This window comes from Trachemys scripta, chromosome 4 (assembly GCF_013100865.1).
Source record: "Trachemys scripta elegans isolate TJP31775 chromosome 4, CAS_Tse_1.0, whole genome shotgun sequence".
Lineage (NCBI taxonomy): Eukaryota > Metazoa > Chordata > Testudines > Emydidae > Trachemys > Trachemys scripta.
This window is the reverse complement of record NC_048301.1, coordinates 30,663,231-30,677,941: the sequence shown is the minus strand read 5'-3', so window position 1 is coordinate 30,677,941 and position 14,711 is coordinate 30,663,231. Positions and strand designations below refer to the sequence as shown.

At 40.1% G+C, this 14,711-nt stretch overlaps 1 protein-coding gene across 2 annotated transcripts in view; it reads right to left on the bottom strand.

Annotated features, from left to right (window-relative positions):
- The window catches only part of PPP4R3A (protein phosphatase 4 regulatory subunit 3A), a 70,219-nt gene that overhangs the window by 46,133 nt on the left and 9,375 nt on the right, over positions 1-14,711 (bottom strand). For both annotated transcript variants that reach the window (XM_034768543.1, XM_034768544.1), the window contains exon 2: positions 10,605-10,660. In XM_034768543.1, the coding sequence (XP_034624434.1) occupies positions 10,605-10,660 (56 nt within the window). The remainder of the gene's footprint in view (positions 1-10,604; positions 10,661-14,711) is intronic.

Here is a 14,711-nt window from a genome sequence, read left to right as displayed (position 1 = left end):
CTATCACGGAGAGGAGGGGGGAAAAAGAATTTGGGGAATTTCAATCTGTGACTGAGTCCCCAATGAAGTGATCCGACAGCAGAGTGGAGTGCAGGGTGTCGTTGTTGAAAGCAGGTACAATAAAATGCAATGAGCAGGGCATATAGCGAGGCTCACTGACAATCGATGGACTGTAGCTGTCACCAAGTGGTACCCATGGGAACTGAAACCACCACTCAGCCGATCTCCAAAGAGATAGGAAGATTTTATCATGAAAAGGCATGGGAGCATATAGAGAAGGAAGCCCAGAATGAGAGACGAATGGACAACTTGTTGAGATCGGCACAATCTATATGAGGGCTGAAGGACCGATTGATAGGTGATAAGTTCTTGCTAAAAAGTGTCTATCTAAATGCATGAGAGAAGATCATCAGCAAGCTACTGCTGACTAACTTTCTCTCAACGCTGAGAATCATGCACGTCTGCTCGCTGCTTTGAAGAAATATTTTGTGATGGGTGGATGAGTCAAAACTGCCTTGTTCTGGGAAAAGAGAAGTTTTGCTGTTTGGCAAAGGTAGTCAATAGCGATCTCTCCTTTTCATATCCTCATACTGGTAATACTTGGTCAGAGGTGGTAAAATTAAGAATCCCAACCAGGAATTCTGACCATGTCCCTTTTAAAGAAAGCTATGTACTGGACATGGAATTTAAATATTTTCAGGTTCACTATTTGCAGAGGCTGCACCTGTTCTGCACTTATCAACATAAGGATTGATTTACTGTCACACTTTCAACAGGGTAGTGCTATCTCTTGAATTTAATTCAGAATGCAGCACAATAATTAGTTGCTGGTTTGACATCACCCACCATATTATGTCCATCATATGTAAACTTTGGCTGCTTAAAGTGACAGATGATAGTTTTTAAAGCCCTAACGTTATAGGCCAGGGTCGGCAACCTTTGGCACGCAGCTTGCAAGGGTAAGCACCTTGGCGGGCTGGGCCGGTTTGTTTATCTGCCGCATCCGCAGGTTCGGCGGATCGAGACTCCCACTGGCCGCGGTTCGGCATCCCAGGCCAATGGGAGCAGCGGGAAGCGGCGCGGGCCAAGGGATGTGCTGGCCGCTGCTTCCCGCCGCCCCCATTGGCCTGGAGCGGCGAACCGCGGCCAGTGGGAGCCGCGATCCGCCGAACCTGCAGACATGGCAGGTAAACAAACTGGCCTGGCCCACCAGGGCTTATCCCTGTTATAGGTGATGGCCACGCTTGAGATCTCTTTCTTAAGCCTCAACCGGACGTATCTTTCTGGAGACACTATGTTTTAGGAATCCCACCACTGCAGATCAAATCTGCTGGTGATTGCTGCTTTGCCGCAAGTAAGTGGGGCTACCATCCAGAATTTACTCACCCCTTAACATTCATTTCTACTCATTTTTAAAAGTTCCTTTTTAAATAAAAAAAGGGTTGGTTTTTTTGTTTATTTGTTTTTTTAAGCGGGACCAGTGTTGGCTCCATGTTACCATCATATTCTCATTTTCTTCTCCCCATAACCCTACCAAAAAAAACCCCTACCACACTATTTTTCAGCAGATTCTAGAGTGGTTTCATTTGAGTGTTAGTGAGATGGCTACTAATTATGCTTGTGGAAGAGTTGGGGCTTTGTAAGAATGAGTAATTTCTTAAGAGTTGCTGCCTTGGAAACAATTCTGTAGTGAGATGAATCTTGTAGCAAGAGATGCTGATCTTAATTCTAGAAAACTGACGGTGTTCTGCAGTCCTTTCTTGCACTGGTACTAACATGTTTAAAGGATCATCAGCCATCTTTTCAGGCATCTAGTGTCAGTTCTGAGGATGTAACAATAAAGACACCTTAATGTTATTCAGTCATATAATCTACCATCTAATGGATGCAGTGACATGAGGTTCTGATGACAAGCTGTAGCCTGACCTGTTGGTAAACCAAGTTTCAAAATATTCTCTGAGGCATCAGCTATGTCAAGCCAGAACACCACGTTCCCTCAAACAGATAGGAATGAATAGACAGTTTCAGCTGATACCTACTGAAGTAATCTTCTGGTGATATTGCTAGTATGACTGACACTAATACTTTCATTCTGAATTTGGTCCCATATTATTTGCTTAACTTGGAAGTACCTGGCTATGTAAAATCACTTTGGGTATCCTGAAAACTGCAAAAAATATCAAGTATATATCTACAGGTGATCTTTTTTTCTGGCATTTGCTCTATTAGCTCCCATGTTCAATAGTTGAACTTTTGGTTTTAGTTGCAGTTTATTTCAAGAACATGGGATAGAATAATATATTTCAGTTTACTGATTCCATAATATGGCCTTGCGGTACTCCCTTTATGATTTATCTATTTAGTCAGCTTTGTCCAGCAATAGTGAAAAAGAAATTTGTCTGTCAAGTCTTACGTTGGGCTGAAGGAACCGATTTGGCATCATGTTGCTCTATTAGAAAGGAGGCATTCACGATCTTCTCTTGCTCTACTTCCTCTGTCCCAACAACTACCTAGCCCATATTCTAAATTCTCTTTAGTTATAGGGACAAACGTTTTATTTCCTACTGTCTCAATTATTTCAGATTTGTCACATTAATAGAAGTACAAGTTTCTTCTTTTCTGCACATTTTGTCACAATCTCTTCACAAGTCTCTCTCTTTGTACCTCCCCCAAATTTAGCTCATGTTAGTGATAGTTTGACATGGCTACTTTTCAACATTAAAGCCATAGTTGCCTCTGAATTACTTCATTAGTAGATAGTACACTAGCTGAAATGTAGTGTGTATCTTCAGGTGCATCTGAAATACAATTAAAGATATCTGAACTACATATTTTACTGCCCTATCACTGGTAGGACCACTGTCATAATTATCCTTGAACAAAGTACATGCAAAAGTCTGCATGACTGCATGCTTTACTATTTCTCATAGAAGAGGCTTTATTTTTTTGTTTGTTCTTTTGAAGTGGATAGAAGGAAGCATCTCTTCCTTAAAAAATAGCCATGTCTACATTGTGAACTCTTTGGGGGAAGGCACTGTTTGTTCCTGTATGTGTGGAGAACACCCAAGAAATTGCTACAACAATATAAATAAATAAAAAGCATGAACTAGGAATGAGAGTTAAAAATAAAAAAAATCAATCTGTTTAATGTCCATACTCACTGGGATATTCCAATCAATCTTTGAGTGTACTTTCTTTATTTAGTGGACTAACCATTTCCATCTGCCTTTTCTGGTTGTAATCCTAACTTTTTATTTATTTTTACAATTGTTTTGATAATTGGTTTAAAATAATCTAAAAAATGAACTCTAGTCGTTAACAGTATAGTATTAAAAATAGACATTACTATCTATAGATTAAAGGTAGTGTATTATGTAGCTGAACTGTAGTGCCTGTCTACATTTGAATATAAACTCTTTAGTGAATGGACCGTGTCTTCTTCAATGGATTAAACAATCATAGAAAAATAGAATATCAGGGTTGGAAGGGACCTCAGGAGGTCATCTAGTCCAACCCCCTGCGCAAAGCAGGACCAATCCCGAGACAGATTTTTACCCCAGTTCCCTAAATGGCCCCCTCAAGGACTGAACTCACAACCCTGGGTTTAACAGACCAATGCTCAAACCACTGAGCTCTCCCTCCTCCCCCCACCCCCAAAAAAAGAAAAGTCTTTTTTATTGGTTAAGTCAGTCTTCAGCTATGACGACTCTGGGACATATCTTGCCACAGCAGAGGAACTGCCAGGAGCAGAAGGTAGCAATTGTTCGATTTCTCTCCCTATAGCTCAGAGAAGGGATTTCAAGGAGTTCCGTTTCTTTTCCTAGCTATTTCTGCCTCTAACAGAAACCTCATTTTCTATATTTAAAACACTCCTAAAGGAAGAAGGCATGCCAGGAGATTTGCCATTGGATAGGGTGTCTAGAAGATCCAAAATCTTAATAATCTTTCCATACAATTCAATACAAAATTGAACATATTACATAGGATTACTACATCAAGTATGCCTTCTTAGGCTTTTTTTTTTTTTTTAAATGCAGAGTATTTGGACGTTTCCAGCTAATGAAAGTATAGTTAAGCAATGGATTATGTTCTTCCTGCTATCGTGTACTTCAATCATAAACATCTTGAACTAAAAGTAAATAGGAACATGCGAATGCTTGCTACTCTCATATACCCAGGAAGAACTTCTGCCAATATGCTTAAAGTAGGAGGCCTTAAAAGACTTGAACTTTACACATAAATGTATGGCAGAACAACCCTTTAGTGAGGATTGCTAAACTTTTAGAGCATGATTTTTATGGTATGTTTTGTCTGGTATGCCAAGCCTAGAACGGACTCGGAACCAGTTCAGCCCTGAGAACATGCTGGAGCATCCCTGAGGCTACTCTAACTTGTCCTGGATGGTAACAATTCCCAAGAGGCCAGCCAAGGATTGCTGGAACTGCAAGAGCAGTCCAGCAACAATCCCCGTGACTGGAACTGCAAGGAGGTTTGATACAATCAGCCAGGGATTCCTTCCACTTCAGAGGAAATCTCTGCTGCTGAATAAAGTCAGCTTTCTGGCTCCCTTACCCCAGCTGATTGTTAAGAATCCTCCACTTACAGGTACAAGAATCTAACCCTATGAACAAGCGATCATAGAACTCAAGCACAGAAGGGAGGGACAACGGCAGCTGAACTACAAATGGGCTATTTTGCTAGGTAAAGATGCAGCTGGAAGGTAATACAACAGACGAGAAGTCCATGTGAATAACCAGGGATCTACAAGCAAGCATTTTCTGTAGATCTGTGGGCTCCACATCAATGAGATACCACACTACACGTCCACTGTACCAGCACTACTTCCTCATGAGAAGAGACGTGAAAATCACCACAAGTTTAAACTGAATTTTTGACTTAATTCTCCCATTTCGGCACACTTTTTTGAGGAAGACACTAATCTGGACAAGCTAAAACAAAGCCTAATAAGAGTGGATCAATATCACATATGACACAAAGAAGAAAGAAGAGCGGCAGAATACGGACCCTGGACTTCAGAAAAGCAGACTTTGACTCCCTCAGGTAACTGATGGGCAGGATCCCCTGGGAGAATAACATGAGGGGGAAAGGAGTCCAGGAGAGCTGGCTGTATTTTAAAGAATCCTTATTGAGGTTGCAGGAACAAACCATCCCGATGTGTAGAAAGAATAGTAAATATGGAAGGCAACCAGCTTGGCTTAACAGTGAAATCCTTGCTGATCTTAAAACACAAAAAAGAAGCTTACAAAAAGTGGAAGATTGTACAGAGAGAAGTATACAAATATTGCTCAGGCATGCAGGAGTGAAATCAGGAGGGTCAAATCACACTCGGAGTTGCAGCTAGCAAGGGATATTAAGAGTAACAAGAAGGGTTCTTCAGGTATGTTAGCAACAAGAAGAAAGTCAAGGAAAGTGTGGGCCCCTTACTGAATGAGGGAGGCAGCCTAGTGACAGAGGATGTGGAAAAAGCTAATGTACGCAATGCTTTTTTTGTCTCTGTCTTCAAGAACAAGGTCAGTTCCCAGACGACTGCACTGGGCAGCACAGTAGATACGCTGGAGGATAGGGACAGCATACAGGGGGACCTAGACAAATTAGAGGATTGGGACAAAAGAAATCTGATGAGGTTCAACAAGGACAAGTGCAGAGTCCTTCACTTAGCACGAAAGAATCCCATTCACTGCTCAGACTAGGGACTGAATGGCTAGGCAGCAGTTCTGCAGAAAAGGACTGAGGGGTTACAGTGGACGAGAAGCTGGATATGAGTCGACAGTGTGCCTTTGTTGCCAAGAAGGCTAATGGCATTTTGGGCTCTATAAGTAGGGGCATTGCCAGCAGATCGAGGGACGTGCTCATTCCCTTCTATTTGACATTGGTGAGGCCTCATCTGGAGTACTGTGTCCAGTTTTGGGCCCCACACTACAAGAAGGATGTGGAAAAATTGGAAAGAGTCCAGCGGAGAGCAACAAAAATGATTAGGGGGCTGGAGCACATGACTTATGAAGAGAGGCTGAGGGAACTGGGATTGTTTAGTCTACAAAAGAGAAGAAAGCAGCTAACAAATCCGCCCTTATTCAACTACCTGAAAGGGGGTTCCAAAGAGGATGAATCTAGACTGTTCTCAGTGGTACCAGATGACAGAACAAGGAGTAATGGTCTCAAGTTGCAGTGGGGAAAGTTTAGGTTGGATATTAGGAAAAACTTTTTCACTAGGAGGGTGGTGAAGCACTGGAATGGGTTACCTAGGGAGGTGGTGGAAACTCCTTCTTTAGAGGTTTTTAAGGTCAGGCTTGACAAAGCCCTGGCTGGGATGATTTAGTTGGGGATTGGTCCTGCTTTGAGCAGGGGGTTGGATTAGATGACCTCTTGAGGTCCCTTCCAACCCTGATATTCTATGATCACTCAGGGATTCTTGCCAGTACCCCCTGGAAAAGCAATGGGTGTAGGAACAGCAGCACAGACATTTTCCAGGAGTGCTGTGTACAGAATGATTGGAGGAAAAGAAAAGCAGAAATGAAGAGAGAGACTGGAAGGGTGAAAATGCATACAAACCAAATGGGAGAGCTGCACTATAATGGTGACGAGCAGGTGGCTCAGCAACAAGTGGTGCCTTGTTCTAGGCCAGTAGGCTCTGTACTTGCAGCATTTAATTTTTTGGTGACAGAAAAAGGGCTAGGAAAAAAACAGCTCAGATTGCTCTTTAGAGATGGACTCTGGAATATACATTACAGAACTGAACTGTAATCGAACGGTGGGGCTGCGTTGGTATAAGCATCAACAATGCAGTATGTCCACAAAAGTCATGCTGTTGTCGGTGCTGATCCTTTAGGGTTTGGCTTAATGACCACATAAAAGTGCTCTGCTATGTCACAGCAACTCTACTGCTCTCTGCGTACCTATCCCACTGCTCCCACACGGCTTTTCCAGCAGGTGTATAATCTCTACAGTATATAGCATATACATGCACCTGTTCACTCTCATTTCTGATTTATTCCATTATCCACTTCCTGCACAAGAACACCACATAGATTGTGAAAGGCATAAGAATACCATCACACGTTATACAGGTGTCATGGCCAAGAGTCAGGAGTTCCCTATGTCAGGCCAACTCTGGGACTGGAGGCCCAGCATCTGACAACACTCAAGTTAAGGTCTTGATTCAATTATTGCTACAGTTTTTGTTGCTGTTTTTTTTAAAAATTGTTCATGTTTCCCTATATGATTCAGAAACAGATAGTATCACGGCCCAGGTTTGGTGGTGGTGATATCCCCCATTCCAGGCCCCTAGACATAGCTCAGACAATTTCCACGCTCACCTCCTAATCACCAGTGAAGCCCCCAAGGATATAGTGGTCCTCCAGCCAAATGAGCGGGAGTGGACAGCATGGAAGCGTAGTTCTGGAAGCACATGGAGAGATATACTGCTGTACTTGAAGCAGGGTGGATAAAAATCAATGATTTTTTTTTTTTTAATTAAAAAAAAAAAATCAGATTTTTGAGGGAAAAACCCTATCTAAAGATGGTTTTAATTAAGATAGCTTTGAGCTATAATGTATCTCACCATGGAATAGGGATTATAAATTCTAATTCTATAGTATGAGACAATATATTCATGTAATGCAGGGGTCGGCAACCTTTCAGAAGTGGTGTGCCGAGTCTTCATTTATTCACTCTAATTTAAGGTTTCGTGTGCCAGTAATACATTTTAGCGTTTTTAGAAGGTCTCTTTCTAGAAGTCTATAATATAGAACTCAACTATTGTTGTATGTAAAGGAAATAAGGTTTTTAAAATGTTTAAGAAGCTTCATTTAAAATTAAATTAAAATGCAGAGCCACCCAGCCCGGTGTCCAGGACCTGGGCAGTGAGAGTGCCATTGAAAATCAGCTCGTGTGCTGCCTTCGGCATGCGTGCCATAGGTTGCCTACCCCGATGTAATGTTTAAAAAAAGTTTTCTAAATGCGTTCCAATAGTTCATGGATTAGGGACCTAATCTTATGGGACTCCAGGGGCTTCTATATAGATTATTTAGGTTAATCTTTCTACCTACCCAATGGGACCCAGTGCTCAGTCTAGAAGATACCATCAGAGATGCTTAGTTTTGCAGTTTGAGAACTGTGGATTTGTGTCTCCAAAGATAACAAAATGTTTTTAAATAAATAAATAATATATAGAGGTGAGAAATAACAGACCTCAACCCTATTGTCCCTCTGCAAATTTGTGTACACAAGAGTCGATCCCTTACCTCTCTCTAAAGTGCAAAGTTTCAAAAAGTTCAATAATAGAAGACTGTTGGGGGCAGAATAGATCTGGACAAGGAGAAGAAGCTTGGAAATAAATGTGAGAAGGGAGGGACAGGCAGTAGAAACAAAAGGGAAACTGTTTGAGCAGCATATTCCAGAAGCCTTGAAGTCTTTCTGAGTGTAGCCTTCATTGATTTGAGATCTACCATCCCATTCTCTCACTAGAAGGGAAAACCTACAATGGCAGCAGGCTGTAAAAGAGACCCAGTTTGGGAATATTTTAATGACGTTCCTTTCCCTGTGGGTAAGACAGGCACGCGTGCAAAATGCAAACAATGCAACAAAGAAATGCAAGGCCTTGTTGCCCAAATGAAACAACAACATGAGAAGTTTCCTTCTCAGGAGGAAGCTGCATTGAAGATGATGAAAGGAACATCACTTTAAAAATGTATAATGTGTACCTTCTAAAAAATGAAACCTACATCTGAGTCATGAAGAATATGTATTAAGATTATAACAACCAACAAGAATGCACTTTTATGTAGAAATCCATGATTAAATCGAGTCCTCCTGACTAGTGATTTAAATTATGAGTTAAATCAAATCCACCCTGACTCGAAGGCAAGAGGAGGCACATGGAATAGGCTTGACGTGCATCTGCTAACCAATTTCCCCATTCTGTTTTGTTTTTCAGAGCTCCAGGATGTAGAAAATAGCCCTAACAAGGGTTAAAAAGCTGAGTCAGCCCCCAATTAAAATAATTATGTTGTGGCATTTCTCTGCACGTATACGTGAATGCAAACTAAAATAAAAGCTAACTTTTGCTTTTGGCTTTCCAGGAAAAAACCCACAGATCTGATAAATCTGGCATAATAAAGTTCTGTTATCTTTGTGTCCTTCACTGATGCTCTGGAGGCTGGGGGACCAGAGAGAGCAAAACCAGCAAAAGCTGTTTTTGGGTCTGCATACAACCAACTTGACAAGTGACAATAGAGTCTGAGCTGTGAAAGCTGTCACTAAAGTGTAAACAGATTTATTCTTGGATAGCAATATTTGTACCACTAGTGTTATGCTAGTAATCTCTGTTCACACTGACACTAATTCAGATGGGACAACAAGACAGCATTTCTGGAAGCGAATTTAATCCAAGCAATGGTTGCCAATCATGCACATCAGCAGGAGCACTTCTGTGCGGACAAGAGAAGTGTTACAAACATGCTAAAGAGATCACAGAGTGGCTAACATGGCAAATTTAATTGGTATAAGGTATCCCTGGATGAAAGAAAAAGTTATTGTTGATAGGATCTAACCCTCCGCAGCTGGAGTGAGTCACCACTTTGCATGTGAGGTGAGACTTTGGAGCAGGAAGAAGGGTAGTGATGGAAATAGTTCCTTTAGAAGGGTGTGCGTAGAGTGTACTGGACAGGGGAAAACCTAAAAAGAGTTGAGACAAAAAGAGTGGAGGGGAGGAAGAGAATGAAGAGAAAAAGAAAACAGAAAATTTGTCATTTTAAATGATATTTTTGGCTACTGATCCAGTTCAAAAAAGGGTATCAGATTATCGTAATTACAGCCAAAAGAAAATAAGAAATAAGCCTGTCCTCCTAAAAGTTTGGAATCCCATCTCTCATTTCACAGAAAGGAAGAGTAAGTAGATTCCCTTCGACAAGTGCAAAATTAAACTCCTAATCAAGCAATAAGTTCCAGACTTACAAGTGCTCTAGACTTTTATTTGCTGCGGGGGGAAATGTTTTTAGGACATTTTTCCTAGATACCATGAACTGCATTACTGAAGCTAGCCTCTATCTGCAACACAGTATAAAACTGATTAGAAAATAGGCTTAATTTGCATGAACTAAGATCAATACAACAATAACCAGCAGACAGCAGCATTTGTCCCTTTCTAGTATAGTTTCTAATATTGAAAAATATTGTGCTTTTCAATAGGACACACCCATCAAATTCCATTTTAATTCTTTAAGCAAAAAGACTCTCCAGGCTAGCAATGCACACAACTAACTAGTTTAAGACATGAAAGTCTTATTGGCAAAGAACAGTCAACCCTAGGATCACAAATAAGCAGGCAGGCATCAGTATTTCATCTATTTGTTTGGAAAGAGGTGGCTAATTTGTAATTTTACAATCAGACTGCTGTTTTTCCATATGTTTTGATTGGTTGTATGATCATACACAAAAACACTGAAAAGTATTTTCTCTCATCTTTCAGTTATAGTAACTGGTAGCATTACTTGTAATAAAGGGTAGTAAACTCATAGAACATTCATATTAAAGAAATAATAGTCTCCCTTTAAAAAGAAAGAAAAGGTAAAATAATTAAAGTTTACCTGTTGCTTCTGGTATGCAGTGTTTGGATTAATTTTGGACTCCAAAAGAAGAGAACCTGAAGGAATTAAAAAAAGAAGAAAGTTCTGTTTTACTTCTACAGTTGCATTGTGAATTCAATAACGGGGATTGAAAATTCTCTTTTTAATCACTGATACACTAATTAAAAATACACACAACCTAACACTATGTTCAGAACTTCATCCCCAAGCCTGCAAACATGTATGCACATGTTTTATTTTACTCACATGAGTAGTTTCATTGAAGCCAACAAGACTCCTCACAAAGAACATTAAGAACACGCATAAGTATTTGCAGGATTTGGCCTTAATTTCCATAATCTATTTTGACTTCATTATTTTCTCCCCCTAACAGCATTTATGGGTGAGATGACCAAATTAGAAAAATAAACGGTTCTTAAGATATGGTCCACAAAGCACATACTGGTGGTCTACAGATACTGGTCACATGACGCTGGCTCTCCTTGTTTCCATTTGCTAAATCTCATGAAAAAGTTCATGATCCATGTCAACTTCTTGATACTACTTTTTCCATGGAAGCAGTTACTGTAGTTGCCACAAGAATGTTTTCTATCACCATTGGGAAGTAGTCCACACAATCACATTATAAAACCCGGAATTAAGATTAACCTTAAAAGAAATCCAAACAGGTAAAGGTATGGAAATCACAGTTAAGGCACCCATACAACCTTGTGACAACAGGCAGAGTTAAAGTTGTATGGGGTGCCTTACCTGTGCTTTTCAATACCTTTACCTGTTTGGACTTATTTTAGGTTAACCTTAACTCTGAATTTCCTGGGTTTTTAGTATAATTACATCACCACTAATTTTTTTTTTAAATTAGTCATTCTTACTCATACATTAGTGGTATGCAGGCTTAACCTTCACTGAACTTTACTGTCCAGGAATTTAGGAGAAATTAAAATATTTAAATCCATTTTTCTTAGTGCAAATCTCTGAAATTTCTAAAAGGTGAGAAGCAATTCTCCATGAATAAACAGAATTTGAAAAGGATAATTGTAATTAAAATGGTCATTTCTGAATCTCATGGTGGGAGCCAACTCTCTGAACTGATCACCGGAAATTAATGTTCAATACCTGAACAGTTCATTAATTATAAATCCATACTTTAAAAACCCATGTTAACAATATGGAGAGAATTACTGAAAGAATCTTACACTTGTTTCTCTCACTGTCAGTCACAAACCCTGGGTTTAGACATACAGTCCTTATCTGAAGAATTTCCAGTGACTTCAATAAGAACGTTGGTTAAATAAGGACTGCAGAATGAGACCATACGTTACTTTTTCAGCAAGATGGCTACTAAAAGCAGTAGAACTGAATACCAATGTTAATGATAGTTCCTCTCGTGATAAAAGTGCTTCTTACCTTATAAATTTAGAATGTTACAAAATGTTGATGTTCAAACAAGAGGCACACAAACCAAGTCAATAACAGAATATGTAGTTTTTAAAAATTACAAATACATTCACTTTAAAGGAGAGACAGTGTAATTTTTTTTTTTTTTTAAACTTACCTGCAATCCGAGTACTACTTATTAACTCTAAGGCCTTGTCTACACTATACTTTTGTTGACAAAAGTTAATGGCGCTTTAATTAAAGTGCTTTAAATTAAACCACTGTCATACCTCCACACTATGCTCCTTATGTCAGCAGAGCACATCCACACTAGCAGCTCTTGCATGGACACAGAGCAGTACACCGTGGATAGCTATCCCACTGTGCAACTGGCCACAGGATGCTTTGGGAAAGGTTTGCAATGCCTCATGGGACAGGTACAGTGTCACATGATGCGCATCAATCTCATCGCTCCATGGGCATCCTACTAGATTACCAGCTGCTTTTCAACTGAAGTGTGGGGAGATGGTGGGGAAAGTGTGTGACAGGGAGTATATGTGTATGCTCCCGGAGAGACAGAGTGTGTGTGTGTTAGGGAAGTGTGTGTGTGTGTTGGGAGGGGTAGGGGGGAGCGAGTGTCAGAATACTGTCTAAGTTCAGACAGCTGCCAGAATCAACAAATCCTAAAGCAGGGGGAGGGGATACCCCAGTCCCCATCAGCCCCTTGTTCTGCACAGCACAGCAGTAGTCTCTTCCCCCACCCTTCAGCAGCAGCCCACTCTGCCTGCCTGCCAGACAATTCCACATTAATGGTTCTGTGATTCTCTCTGAGTTCTCTCACAGCCTCCTCAGCTACCAGAAGTGGTATCCTCAGCAGTTCTGTGAGCTATTCACAAATGCTGAAGAATGTCAAAGCTTCCCAGAGCTTTGAAAGGGGAGGGACGCATGCCTGTGTAGCTAGATGCAGGGCAGCAGAGTTCAAAGGAGTGAGCAGAGCACTCATGCTAGGCGTTGTGGGATACTGGGGAAGGCAAGTTATGTCGACATAACGAACGGCAACATCTACACTGATGTTTTATCACTTTAAACTTTGCCACAAAAAGCTCTATGCCTCTCGTTGAGGTGGTTTTATTTTGTCAGCAAAACAACAGAGTTTTGCTGCCAAAAGTAGCATGTACATCTCCACTGTTTTGTTGGCAAAAGTTGCCTTTTGCCAACAAAACCATGTAGTGTATACAAAGCCTAAGTCCCAAGTTCAGGATTCTGTTTGCCTTGCAACCACCTAAAAACTCTCATTAACTGTTGATGATTCCAAAGAGAGATGGTTGTTCATATATCATCAACTGTTACATAACAGAATCCTCAACTCAGATGCGGACAGGTAAAGAAGAGGAGAAACAGATTTTCATGTTTTAAAATGTGAAGCTATTTGCAAGTTGAAGTTCACACAGTACATTCTGTAGACCTGAACTATTTTTTCCTCTCAGAAGTTTTGCAGTATATAAATATTCTTTTGTCAGCTAATCATACCTGCTAGTCCAATTCTTTCTTTTTCTAAGGAAGTTATAAACAGCCTTAAGCCATCTGTGAAGTTCCTGTCACACACAGACTTTAAAATAAATAAATAAATAAATAAAAACACATACCCACTGAACTGACAAGTCCTTTTTTTACTGTAAAAGTGTATGTAGAAAGACTAAAGGCTTGTCTACACATGGACCTATTCAGGAATAACTCCATGTGTGCACACTCAATCCATGATCAACAGGGCACTCTCATTCTGGAAATGTCCACATATGGAATTATTCAAGAATAGCTGTTCCTGAATATCTTCATGTGCAGACAAGACCTAAAAGAACTCTAATTCAGCTATTTGATATTAATTCAGGATTTTGATATGGAATCACTATTATAGAGGTCTCCTCGATATTTTTATATTTGTAAAGGAATCGAGGAGGAGGAATCTCACTATAAAGAAGAGCGCTTCTGTTCAAACACTCACCTTGGTAAGTAGGAACAACAGAAAAGAACACTTACAGCACAAGGGAGCAGAACAGAATTTTGCGGTAATGCTATGTAATTTACTTGTGTGGCAGACCTTAATTTTAAGTCCTTTTTAAAAAAAATGTGTAAATACATTACATGCAAATGTATGTTTTCCCCATGTTTAACTTAGCTAACTTCTACAATGAACAATTGAACCAGAAATGTTAAGAACTAGAACGTGTGTCCCATTTAGATGGATAGGTGTCATAAATATCAACTTGTGGTAGGAGATTATTTCTATACAAGTCATTTTGCTTTTGTGCAGTGCTCCTTTAACTGCCATCCTTGTGAAAAGGCAACAATTCAGCATTATCAAAAGAAAATAATCTTTTACACAATATGGAGTGGGAAACATTGTCCGAGTTGGTTTTTATTCCCTTATGCAAGGGTACCATATAAAGCAATGTCTGGGAATGTGTTCAATATAAGTTAATTTGTATTAGGTGAAAGCTATAAGGATGCTGTAAGGATAGCAGCTGGGACAAGTAACCTACCATCTGTGCAGTCTCCATCATACAACCAATTGAACTGTTGTATGCAAATTAGCTGTAGAGTAAGGGTGGTAATTGGTTGAATTACCTCTGATATCATAATGGTCTTGGGCTCTTGGCATGGCATAAATATATACCTTACTGTAACTGAAAGCCCATGCTTTGTGCCAGTGGAATTTGTAGAATCAAAATG